This window comes from Myotis lucifugus, unplaced genomic scaffold, assembly GCF_000147115.1.
Source record: "Myotis lucifugus unplaced genomic scaffold, Myoluc2.0 scaffold_50, whole genome shotgun sequence".
Taxonomy (NCBI): domain Eukaryota; kingdom Metazoa; phylum Chordata; class Mammalia; order Chiroptera; family Vespertilionidae; genus Myotis; species Myotis lucifugus.
In genome coordinates this window covers 856,268-869,841 of record NW_005871098.1, presented here as the reverse complement: position 1 = coordinate 869,841, position 13,574 = coordinate 856,268, and the positions used below count along the sequence as shown (strand labels likewise).

General features: G+C 43.1%; 1 protein-coding gene across 1 annotated transcript in view; it reads left to right on the top strand.

The window, feature by feature from the left end:
- Positions 1-10,756, top strand: part of PLSCR5 (phospholipid scramblase family member 5) — a 47,719-nt gene extending 36,963 nt beyond the window's left edge. Inside the window, exon 7 of the mRNA XM_023753769.1 lies at positions 10,727-10,756. Within this exon, the coding sequence (XP_023609537.1) occupies positions 10,727-10,756 (30 nt within the window). The remainder of the gene's footprint in view (positions 1-10,726) is intronic.
- Positions 10,757-13,574: the final 2,818 nt, after the last annotated feature.

Below are 13,574 nucleotides of genomic sequence, written 5' to 3'. Positions count from 1 at the left end.
GAAGCAATTTTAGTGGGGGGGGGAATAACAACAAAAAAACAAAGTAGGAGGAATCACAATACAAGATTTCAAGTTATACTACAAACCCACCATAATGTAAAGACCCTGGTACTAGCACAAGAAAAGGCATATAGATCTATGGAACAGAACAGAGACCCCCATAAATGCACCCAATCCATTATGCTCAAATAATATTTGACAAAGGTGGCAAGAGCATACAATGGAGTGAAGACAGTCTCTTCAATAAATGGTGTTGGAAAAATTGGTCAGATACATTCGAAAAAATGAAACTAGATCACCAACTTTCACCATACACAAAAATAAACTCAAAATGGATAAAGGACTTAAATGGAAGATGAGAAACCATAAAAATCTTATAAGACTCCATAGGCAGTAAAATATCAGACATATGTCATAGCAATATATTTACTGATACAGCTCCTAGGGCAATGGAAACTAAAGAGAAAATAAACAAATGGGACTACATCAAACTAAAAACTTCTGCACAGCAAAAGAAACCGAGAGAGAGAGAGAGAGAGAAAGGGAGAAGGAAGGAAGGAAGGAAGGAAGGAAGAAAGTCCACTGCATAGAGAACGTATTTGCCAATGGAAGAAAGTCCACTGCATAGAGAACGTATTTGCCAATGTTATTTCCAATAGGGTTTAATCTCCAAAATGTATAGGGAACTCATACAATGGGCAAAGGACTTAAATAGACACTTTTTGAAAGAGGACATACAGAAGGCCAAGAGACATATAAAACATGCTCAAAGTCACTAATCATCCAAGAGATGCAAATCAAAACAACAATGAGGTACCATCTCACACCTGTCAAAATGGCTATCATCAACAAATCAACAAACAAGTGCTGGTGAGGATGTGGAGAAAAGGGAACCCTCTTGCACTGCTGGTGGGAATGCAGACTGGTGCAGCCACTGTGGAAAACAGTATGGTGTTGCCTCAAAAAGTTAAAAATGGAACTCCCATTTGACCCAGTAATCCCACTTCTAGAAATATATCACAAGAAACTAGAAACACCAATCAGAAAGGATATATGCACCCCTATGTTCTTAGCAGCACAATTTACAATAGCCAAGATTTGGAAACAGCCTAAGTGGCCATCAGCAGATGAGTGGATTAAAAAACTGTGGTACATCTACACAATGGAATACTACGCTGCTATAAAAAAGAAGGAACTTTTACTATTTGTAACAGCATGGATGGACCATTATGCTAAGTGAAATAAGCCAGTTGAAGAAAGATAAATATTATATGATCTCATTCATTTATAGAAAATAATCCTACTAGAGGCCCAGTGCACAAAATTCATACATGAGGGGGAGGGTCCCTCAGCCCAGCCTGCACCCTCTCCCAACCTGGGACCTCTCGGGGGATGTCCAACTGCCGGTTTAGGCCCACAGGGATTGGACCTAAACTGGCAGTTGGACATCCCTCTCGCAGCCCAGGACTGCTGGCTCCTAACAGCTCACCTGCCTGCCTGATCACTCCTAACCGCTCTGCCTGCCTGCCTGCCTGCCTGATAACCCCTAACTACTCACCTGCCTGATTGCCCCTAACCACACTGCCTGCCTGCCTCATTGCCCCTAACTGCTTGCCTGCCTGCCTGATTGCCCCTAACCACCTCTGCCTCAGCCCCCTCCACTGTGGCTTCATCCGTAAGGATATCGGAATGATGTCCGGAAGATTGTTCAGCTGTTCCATCTAATTAGCATATTATGCTTTTATTATTACTTACTAGAGGCCCAGTGCACAAAAATTTGTGCACTGGCGGGGGGGGGGGGGTGTCCCTCAGTCCCACTTGTGCCCTCTCACAGTCTGGGACCCCTCGGGAGATAACGACCTGCTGGCTTAGGCCTGCTCCGGGTGGCAGAGGGCAGGTCCAATACCTAGGTGCAGCCCTGGTCGGGCTCAGAGCAAGGCCGATTGGGGAGTTGGAGCGCCGCCCCCTGTCATGCACAGAGCAGGGCGGATCAGGAGGTTGCGATGCCACCCCAGTCACACTCAGGGTAGGGCCGATTGGGGGGTTGGGGCGCCGCCTCCTGTCACACTCAGGCAGGGTCGAATGGGGAAGTTGCGGCGCCACCCCCTGTCACGCACAGAGCAGGGCCCATCAGGGGGTTTGGGGCTCTGTACTCTGTCACACACAGAGCAGGGCAATCAGGGGGTTGGGGCACTCCCCCCTGTCACACTCAGGGCAGGGCCAATGGGGAGATTGTGGCTCCACCCCGTCACACACAGAGCAGGGCCCATGGGGGCGGGCCCATGGGGGCGTTGGGGCGCCACACCCTGTCACACACAGAGCAGGGCCTTTCAGGGGGTTGGGGCACCTTCCCCTGTCATGAACAGAGCAGGGCGGATAGGGAGGTTGTGGCCCCGCCCCCTGTCACACACAGAGCCGCAGGGCGATCAGGGGGTTTGGGCGCTGCCCCCTGTCACGCTGCTCCAGGGGCCAGGAGGCCTCACGACTCTGCTGGTCCCAGTGCTGGGAGGCCTCACGGCTCCGCTTGACACAGGGGCAGTGAGGCCTCGCTGCTCCACTGATCCCGGTGCTGGGAGGCCTCACTGCTCTGCTGATCCCGGGGCGTGAAGCCTCGAGGCTCCGCTGATCCCAGATTCAGGAGGCCTTGCGGCTCCGCTGATCCCGGTGCTGGGAGGCATATTACCCTTTTACTCTTATAGGATAGAGGCCTGGTGCACGGGTGGGGGCCGGCTGGTTTTCTCTGAAGGGTGTCCTGGATCAGGGTGGGGGTCCCGCTTGGGTGCCTGGCCAGCCTGGATGAGGGGATGATGGCTGATTGCAGCTGGTCACACCCTCTTCAGGGTGGGGGTCCCCACTGGGTGCCTGGCCAGTCTGGGTGAGGGGCTGAGGGCCGTTTTCAGGCTGGTGGGCAACTGAAGCTTCCAACCTGTCTTTTTTTTTCTTTTTTTCTTTTATTCTGGGATTTATTTACCTTCTATGGCTGTCACTGGAGCTGAAAGCGGCTTTAGCTCTGAGGCCGGCTCCAGCTTGAGGCCTCAGCTGCTGAAAGCAGGTATCTGGTTTGTTTGGGTTCTATAATTGTAACACTGTTTCGATCCTGCTCGCTCCAGCTCTGACAGCTGAAAGCAGGTATCTGGGGGGGGGGGGGGGGTTTGCTTCTATAATTGCAACAATGTTTCTTAAACTGCAGCTCAGAGCCCAGCAATGGAAGGCGGGGAACCTTGGCTTCCTCCATCATGGAGCAAGCAAGCCTCCTGTTCACTTCACTGCCTGGCTGCCGGCCGCCATCTTGGTTGGCAGTTAATTTGCATATCGCCCTGATTAGCCACTGGGAAGGGTAGCGAAGTTACGGCTAATTACCATGTTTCTCTTTTATTAGATAGGATAATAATAAAAGCCTAGGTGGTCCTCGTGCCCTCATGTGACGCCCTCACATCATCACAAGATGGCTGTCAGAAGATGGCCTGCAGGGGAGGACAGTTGGGGGTGATCGGGCCAGCAGGGGAGCAGTGAGGCATCAATCAGTCTGGCAGGGGAGCGGTTAGGGGCAATCAGGCAGGCAGGCAGGCGAGTGGTTAGGAGCCAGCAGTCCTGGATTGTGAGAGGGATGTCCGACTGCTGGTGTAGGCATGATCCCTGTGGGCCTAAACCAGCAGTCGGACATCCCCCGAGGGGTTCCAGATTGGAGAGGGTGCAGGCCGGCTGAGGGACACCCCCCATGCACAAATTTTGTGCACCAGGCCTCTAGTAGATATAATAAAAGCCTAATATGCTAAGTGTCTGGTTGTCCAGTCATCTGTTCAAGCAATCAAAGCATAATATGCTAATGATATGGTAAGGGCTCTCAGCCACTCGCTATGATGTTCACTGACCACCAGGGGACACACACTCTGGCCGGTAGGTTAGCTTGCTGCTAGCATCCGGCCAATCGGGACTGTGTGAGACGGGCCAGACTTGCCCTGGAGACCTCCTGCGGTCCCTCCCCATCTGCCCAACCTACCGCATCCCTCCCCGGCCCCAATCATGGGTGGGCGGGTGGGATGTAATCAACCAAATAACATCCTATATAATAAAAGCCTAATATGCTAAGTGTCTTGTTATTCGTTCAACCAATCAAAGCATAATATGCTAATGATATGCTAAAGCCGCTCAACCGCTCACTATGATGTGCACTGACCACCAGGTGGCAGACAGTTGACTGGTAGACTAGTCACTATGATCACCAGGGGGCAGACACTCCAACTGGTAGGTTAGCTTGCTGCTGGGGTACAGCTGATCGGGACTGAGCAAGACGGGCTGGACATGCCCTGGAGCCCTCCCGCAGTCCCTCCCCTGCCCTGATCATGCACTGGTGGGGTCCCTTGGCCTGGCCTGCACCCTCTTGCAATCTTGGACCCCCGGGGGATGTCGGAGAGCTGGTTTTGACCCGATCCCGCAGGCCAGGCTGAGGGACCCCACTAGTGCACGAATTCGTGCACTGGTCCTCTAGTCCTATATAATAAAAGGCTAATATTCAAATCGACCGAATGGCAGAACAACCAGTCACTATGATGTGCACTGACCCTTGGTGGTCAGTGTGCTCCCACAGGGGGAGTGCCGCTCAGCCAGAAGCCCGGCTCATGGATGGGGAGTGCAGCCGCAGTGGTGGGAGCCTCTCCCACCTCCACAGCAGTGCTAAGGATGTCGGTCGCACATCCCCCAAGGGCTCCCAGACTGTGAGAGGGTGCAGGCCAGGCTGAGGAAACCCCCCAAGTGCACAAATTTTATGCACTGGCCCTCCAGTGAACAACATAAGCAGATTAACAAAAATAGATCTAGAGACAGAGAAACACCAAACAGGCCTTCAAACCTCAGAGGGAAGGCAGGGGAGGAGGGTGGTTAAGAGATCATCTGAAGGACCTGTATGCATGCATATTAGCATAACCAATGGACATGGACGCTGGGTTGGTGGGGGCTTGTCCTGTGGGATGGGAGTGGCCAGGGAGGGATTGATAGGGGAAAAGGAGACATATGTAATACTTTAAACAATAAAAAAATAAAATAATAAATAAATTAACTAACCAACAAAGTAAATAAAATAAAAATAAACCTACATGTGGGGTTGAAGGGTTCAATGAGGGAAAAGGCAGGAAACCTATAATACTTTCAACAATAAAGACAAATTTAAAAAATAAAATAATCCTACATTCTAACTCTCATATTTTGTTGTTGTTCTGGGTTTTAAGAATGTAAATCTTATGGTTATATTAATGTGTGCTGCTGTGGGAAAAATAACAGGCCCTATTTTCTCAGTCTCTTCTAAAGACACTTAGGAAATATATGAACTAAAAATAATTCCCTAGTGACTTCAATGATACCTATTTAAGGAATTTATATAGATAGATTATACATGATATGAATATAGAATAGATATAGATATAGCTACAGATACAGATAGATAGATATAGAGATATAGATATAGATATAGATGATATAGATATAGATATATAGGTAGATAATATCTTTAGATATAGATAAATAGATATATAGATATATAGATATAGATATAGATAAATAGATATATAGATATATAGATAAACAGATTAACAAAAAAGATCTAGAGACAGAGAAACACCAAACAGACCTTCATACCTCAGAGGGAAAGCAGGGGAGGGGGGTGGTTAAGAGATCATATATATAGAATAATAGATATACATAGATATATAGATATATAGATATATAAAGAGAGAGTATTTTCTTCAGAAATTTAAGAGGAGTTACTTTAACTTAACTCTTTGGTTCCCTACCATTGGAAGAAGGTAGAATTTTTATATGTAGACCACTATGTTTTTATACTTACTAAGTAGTCACCCTCAATTCCCATTTTTATCTACACATATAACAAATTCCAGCCAATCTTGCCTGACACCCAATATTTCTTTCATTCCCTATTCTTCTCTTCCCACTTGACAGGGCTTTTAATTTTTTATTATTTATTATTATTGTTTTAATTTATATATTTATTGTTTAAAGTATTACATGTCTCCTTTTTCCCTGATTGAACCCCCCAGCCTCTACCACCCCCAAGGGCAAGCACCCAATTCCCCAGTGTCTGCATCCATTAGTTATGCTAATATGCATGCATACAAGTCCTTTGGTTGATCTCTAACCTTCCTCCCCTCCCCTCCCCTGCATTCTCTCTGAGGTTGCCTACCTTGTCTCTGGATCTATTTTTGTTCATTAGTTTATGTTGATCATTATATCCCACATATGAGTGAGATCATGTGATATTTATCTTTCTCCAACTGGCTTATTTCACTTAGTATAATGCTCTCCAGTTCCATCCATGCTGTTGCAAATGGTAAAAGTTCCTTCTTTTTTATAGTGGCATAGTATTACATTGTGTAGATGTACCATCGTTTTTTAATCCACTCATCTGCTGATGGGCACTTAGGTTGTTTCCAGATCTTAGCTATGGTAAATTGTACTGCTGTGAACATAGGGCTGCATATATCCTTTCTGATTGGTGTTTCTAGTGTCTTGGGATATATTCTTAGAAGTGGGATTACTGGGCCAAATGGGAGTTTCATTCTTAACTTTTTGAGGAAACTCCATATTATTTTCCACGGTGGGTGCACCAGTCTGCATTCCCACCAGCAGTGCAGGAGGGTTCCTTTTTCTCCACATCCTCACCAGCACTTGTCTTTTGTTGATTTGTTAATGATAGCCATTCTGACAGGTGGGAGATCATACCTCATTATTGTTTTCATTTGCATCTCTTGGGTGATTAGTGACTTTGAGCATATTTTCATATGTCTCTCAGCCTTCTGTATGTCCTCTTTTGAAAATGGTCTATTTAGGTCCTTTGCCCATGTTTTGATTGGATTTTTTATCTCCCTTTTGTTAAATTGTATGAGTGCCCTGTAAATGTTGGAGATTACACCCTTCTCTGAAATAGATTGGCAAATATGTTCTCCCATGCAGTGGGCTTTCTTGTTGTTTTGTTGATGGTTTCTTTTGCTGTGCAGAAGCTTTCTATTTTGATGTAGTCCCATTTGTTTATTTTCTCCTTAGTTTCCATTGCCCTAGGAGCTGTATTGGTAAAGATATTGCTATTATATATGTCTGATGTTTTGCTGCCTATGGAGTCTTATAAGATTTTTATAATTTCCTGTCTTACATTTAAGTCCTTTAACCATTTTGAGTTTGTTTTTGTGTATGGTGTAAGTTGGTGATCTAGTTTTGTTTTCTTACATATATATGACCAAATATCCCAGCACCATTTATTGAAGAGACTGTCATGAGTCCATTTTATGCTCTTGCCTACTTTATCAAATATTAATTGAGCTTATTGGCTTGGGTCTATTTCTGGGTTATCTGTTCGGTTCCATTGGTCTATATGTCTGTTCTTGTGCCAGTACCAGGCAGTTTTGAGAACCATGGCTTTGTAATTAGCTTGATATCTGCTATTGTGATCCCTCCAACTTTGGTCTTCTTTCTCAGTATTGCTGTGGCTATTCGGGGTCTTTTTTTTTATTCCAGGTGAATTTTTCGAGAGTTTGTTCTAGGTCTGTGAAATATTCCGTTGGTATTGTAATGGGATTGCATTGAATCTATAAATTGCTTCTGGTAGTATGGACATATTAATGATGTTGATTCTATCAATCCAAGAACACAGTTTGTTCTTCCATTTGTTTATGTCTTCCTCTATCTCTTTTTAATGTCCTGTAGTTTTTTGAGTATAGGTCTTTTATCTCCTTAGTTAAGTTTTTTCCTAGGTATCTTAATTTTTTTGGTGCAATGGTGAACAGGATTGTTTTTTAGTTTCTCTTTCTGTGACTTCATTATTGGTATATAAAAAAGCCATAGATTTCTGGGTGTAAATTTTGTATCCTTCTATATTGTCATTTATTAAATCTAGTAGTGTAGTGTTTTGGTGGAGTCTTTGGGATTTTTTTATGTACAGTATCATGTCATCTGTGAATAATGACAGTTTTACTTCTTCTTTTCCAATTTGGATGCCTTTTATTTCTTCTTCTTGTCTGACTGCTATGGCTAGCACTTCCAGTACTATATTGAATAGGAGTGGCGAAAGTGGGCATCCCTATCTTGTTCCTGTTCTAAGGGGGAATAGATTTAGTTTTTGCCCATTGAGTATGATGTTGGCTGTAGGTTTGTCATATAAGGCATTTATTATGTTGATGTATGATCCCTCAATTCCCACTTTGCTGAGAGTTTTATCAAGAAATGTTGTTGGATTTTGTCAAATGCTTTTTTTTGCATCAATTGGTATGATTATGTGATTTTTATCTCTCAATTTGTTTATGTGATGTATCACATTTATTGATTTATGGGTATTGTACCATTCTTGCCTCCCTGGAATAAATCCCACTTGGTCATGAAGTATGATGCTTCTAATGTAATGCTGGATCCAATTTGCTAGAATTTTGTTGAGGACTTTATCATCTATGTTTATCAAGAATATTGGCCTTTAGTCCTCTTTCTTTATAGTGTGTTTATCTGGTTTTAGGATTAAGGTAATGCTGGCTTCATAGAAACAGCTTGGAAGTTTGCCTTCCTCTCGGACTTTGTGGAGTAGTCTGAGGAGGATAGGTTTTAGTTCTTCTTTGAAGGATTTGTAGAACTCCCCTGGAAAGCCGTTGGATCAGGGCTTTTTTTTTCCTGAAAAATTCTTGATTACTGCTTCAATTCCTTCGGTAGTTATTGGACTATTCAGGTTTTTTTTTATTATTCCTAATTGAGTCTTGGGAGCTTGTATTTTTCTAAGAATATGCCCATTTAGTCTAGGTTGTCTAATTTTTTGGAATAGAGTTGTTCATAGTATTTTTTCATAATCCTTTGTATTTCTGTGGGGTTGATTGTTATTTCACCTCTTTCGTTTCTGATAATGTTTATTTGGGTCCTCTTTCTTTGCTCTTGGTGAGCTTGGCTAGAGGTTCATCAATCTTGTTTATCCTTTCAAAGAACCAGCTCTTGGTTTTATTTATCTTTTGTGTTGTTTTCTTTCTTTTTTTTCTTTTTTTCTTTTTTGTCTCTAGTCATTTATTTCCGCTCTGATATTTATTATTTCCTTTTTTTCTGCTTACTCTGGGCTTTTCTTGTTGATCTCTTTCTAATTCTTTGAGATATAAGGTTAGATAATTTGTTACCATTTTTTTCTTGTTTTTTGAGGTAGGCCTATAGAGCTATGAACTTCTCTCTCAAGACTGCTTTCACTGTGTCCCATAGATTTTGGATTATTGTGTTTTCAATGTCGTTTCTTGCCAGGATGCTTTTCATTTCTTCTTTGATGTCTTTGGTAACCCAATCATTGTTTAATTGCATGCTATTTAGCCTCCATGTTTTTGATTTTTTTCCATTGTTTTTATTGTGGTTGATTTCTAATTTTATGCTATTGTAGTCCGAGAAGATGCTTGATATGATTTCTATCTTCTTGAATTTGAAGAGACTTCTTGTGTCCCAAAAAGCGGTCTACTTTTGAAAATGACCCATGTGCACTTGAGAAGAATGTATATTCTGTAGCTTTGGGGTGAAATGTTCTGAAGATGTCAATTAAGTCCATCTGATATAGTCAGTCATTTAAGATTGCTGTTTATTTGCTGATTTTTTATTTAGAGGATTTATTTAGTGGTGTCAATGGTGTATTAAAGTCCCCTACTATGACTGTGTTGCTGTGGATCTCTCCCTTGATGTCTTCCAGAATTTTTTTTATGTATTTGGGTGCTCCTTTATGGGGTGCATATATGTTTACCAGAGTTATATTTTCTTGTTGAATTGCTCCCTTTAGTATTATTAAGTGGCTTTCCTTATCTCTTGTTACCGACTTCATTTGGGATCTAATTTGTCAGATATAGTTATTGCTACCCCAGCTTTTTTTTTTTTAAATTTCCATTCACTTAAATTATTTTTTTCTCAGCTCTTCATTATCAGTCTGTTTGAGTCCTTTGTTCTGAGGTGGGTCTCTTGTATACAGAAAATATATGGGTCATGTTTTCCTCTCCATTCAGCTACCCTAAGTCCTTTGATTGGAGCATTTATTTAAATTACATTTAAGGTTCTTATTGATAGGTAGTTGTTTTATTCTTTATGCCTGTGTTCCTTCTTCCCTTCCTATTTCTTCTTTTCACAGCAGTCCCTTTAACTTTTCTGCATTGCTAGTTTGGTGGTAGTAAACTCCCTTAGCCATTTTTTGCCGGTGAAGCTCCTGATTTCCCCTTCAATTTTGAATGATAGCCTTGTTGGCTATAGTGTTCTTGGATTCCATCCCTTGCTTTGCATCACTTTGTATATTTCATTCCATTCCTTCTGGCCTGATGTGTTTCTGTTGAGAAATCAGTTGATAGTCTAAAGGAAGATCCCTTGGAGGTCACTTTCTGTCTCTCTCTGGAAGTCTTTAAGATTCTTACTTTGTCATTGGTGTTTGCCAGTGTAATTATGATGTGTCTTTGTGTCGGTCTTTTCGGGTTCATCTTGTTAGTGACTCCGTGAGCTTCTTGGACTTGTGTGGATTTTTCTTCCCAATATCAGGGAAGTTTTCTGTCTTTATTTCTTCAAACAGGTTTTCTATTCCTTGCTCAGTTTCCTCTCCTTCGGGTACCCTTATTATGAGGATGTTGTTTCGTTTTGTGTTGTCCCAAAACTCCCTTATGCTCTCCTCCTGGTTTTTAAGTTTGTTTTTTCCAGTTACTGCTCTGATTGGGTTTTTTTCCCCTACTTTTTCTTCTAGCTCACTGATGCGGTCTTCAGCTTCTTCTAGTCTACTGTCGATGCTTTATATTGTATTCTTTATTGCAGCAATGTTATTCTTCATTTCTTCTTGATTCTTCTTCATGTCCTGTTGATTCTTACACATGTTTTTGAATTTTTCTCCCATCCTTTCAGTGTCCTTATGACCATTGCTGTGAATTCTTTCTCTGACAAATTGCTTGCCTCCATTTCATTTACTTCCTTTTTTGGTGATTTCTCTTTATCTTTCATATGGGGGCTCTTTCTTTGTCTTCCCATGTTTGCTCCTCTCTGGGTGTCTGGTTATGTTGCTCACTCTCTACCACATTAATCAAAAAGCACAAAATACAACTTGACAAGATAAGACACAGAGGGAACAAAACACGAGTGTATACACAACACCAATAACCCCAAATAAAGGTGAACACCAGAGAAAAGATACTTAGGGGAGAGGAAAGCACACAAAAATGATATTGAGAAAAGGAAAAAAGGTAAGAGAGAAAAGAAAAAGAAGAAAAAATAAGGGAAAAATATATACATATATGGGGGAAAAGCTCCACACAACCAACAATTAAACCAAAAAATGCAAACAGCCAACACCCAGAAAAAATGGAGGGGACCTGAATCTGAAGAGGCAGAGCTTATTTCCAGAAGGTAAGGTAAAGGAATTTAATGAATGGGGGAATGGCCACAATTCAGTTTAGAAGAGATAGAAAGCAAATGAGTGTATAAGAAGAAAACAAAATATTCAATAAAAAATTATATATATATATATATATATATATATATATATATATATATATATTCCTCTATTTTGGAAAAAGGAGAATAGAGTAGGGAGAAGATAGGCCTGAGTTTGGTGAGTGAAACTAGTTAAGCTATTAGCAGAAGAAGAGAACAAGCAAGGAGAGGAAAAACAAAAGCATAAAATAAAAAACAAAAACAAACAAACAAAAAAACTAACAATCAAACAACCAACCAGAAAAGAAATTGGCTAGCGAAGAAAGAGAAAAGGGAAGGGTGTGTGGACTTGGAGCAGGGGGAGGAAATTAGATAAATGAGTAAGCCAACAGAGACTACTATAATAGTAATGTGTCAATAGAGCAGATAAAAAAGATCAATTTTTATAAAGGAGAAAAAAAAAAAAGGAGAGAGAAAAACTAATGCAGAAACAGGAGAAGAGAAACAAGATGAAAAAGAGGGAAGTGAGTAAGAAAGGGTTGACATAAATGAAAAAATAATATAGATTAAAATAATGATAAAACAATAATAATAAAATAAAAATAGAATATAGAATAAAAAAATTTAAAAAAATCTATATATATAAAAGCCTAAGTGACTGTCCGACTGTCTGACCAGCCAACTGTCTGGTAGCTTCAATGCGCACCGACCAACAGGTGGCAGATGCTCAACACAGGAGCTGCTGAGCGACAGCAACTTTGCAGAGTGCCCTCTCGCATTCTGGGAACCCTCAGGGGATGTTGGACTGCCAGCCTTGGCCTGATCCCCACAGGGCAGGCCAAAGGACTCCACCAGTGCACAAATCCGTGCACTAGGATTCTAGTAGTAATAATAATAATAATAGTAAATAAAAATAATTTAAAAAATAAAATAAAGAAAAGAAAAAAATTACTTTCTTATGTAAAAGACTGGAGGCCCAGTGCACAAAATTTGTGCACTGGGGGTGGGGGTCCCTCAGCTCAGCCTGTCCCTCTCACAGTCCAGGAGCCCTCAGTTGATGTCCTACTGACCGCCACAGTCTGGCAGCAGAGGCTCAGAGCAGGCTCCCCATGTGTGTGTCCACTGGGGCCTGCCCCCAGCCACACCACGTAGGCTCGGAGTAGTTTCCGTGTTTGTGTGTGTGTGTGTGTGTGTGTGTGTGTGTGTGTGTGTCTCAGGCTTCTGGCCTCGCCTGCGTGTTGTTCTCTCCCTTGAGCTGTGGCCAGGGTGGGGTGCTGCCTGTGGCCGCGCTTGCTTGCTCACGGATCACCACGGCGACCCGCGAGCAGGCCCTGCTGGGTGCTGCCTGTGGGCCACGTTTTCCTGCTCACAGATCGCCACGGTGACCTGGGAGCAGGACTGCTGGGGGCTGCCTGCAGGCAGTGCTTTCCTGCTCACAGATCGCTGTGGGGACCCGGGGGCAGGCCCTGCTGGGGGCTGCTTGCGGCCATGCTTGCCTGCTCGAGGGCCGCCTGACCCGCTCGTGGGTCGCCGAGGCAATGCCTGCTGGGCTCACGTTGCCAGGGTGAAGCCGACAGCGTCCTGCCCCGCTGCTATGGGCGTGGCCATCTTTGTCACGGAGTTATGGTTAATTTGCATATTACTCTTTTATTAGATAGGTTACAAAAAAGTGAAGTAGTAAAGTTCCTTTGCTTCAGCTGAGTATTTAATGTCCCATGGGGGCTGATCTAAGACCCCTCTCCACTGTTCTGTCTGCCACGTCTCAGCTTACTGCTAGAGACAGTCAGTAACATGTTGAAGGTCCCAGCAATCCACTGCTCCTCTGTGTCAGATGCCACTGCCTTGGTTTCAGCCAGGCAGTACCAATCTGCCTGCTTTGTTTTTCTGCCTGCTTTTAGTTGTATTTTCACAAGCATCTATTTCTGACATGGCCTCTAGGTGGCGGTGTTTCTGCATTAGTTTCCGAGACCAAATGGCCCCTCAAAACCCAGTCCCCAAGGGCTCCCTGGGGATACTTTGAATCTTTGTTTCCTTGCCGAGCTCAAGGCTGGATGCAGCTGTGGTGCTAGGAGGGACCTGGTCTCCAGGAGAAAAATGTCTGTTCAGGATTGGAGGGATCTGACTGTCCCAGAGCTGGCTTACTGATCGCCTCTCCCTATTTTGTTCCC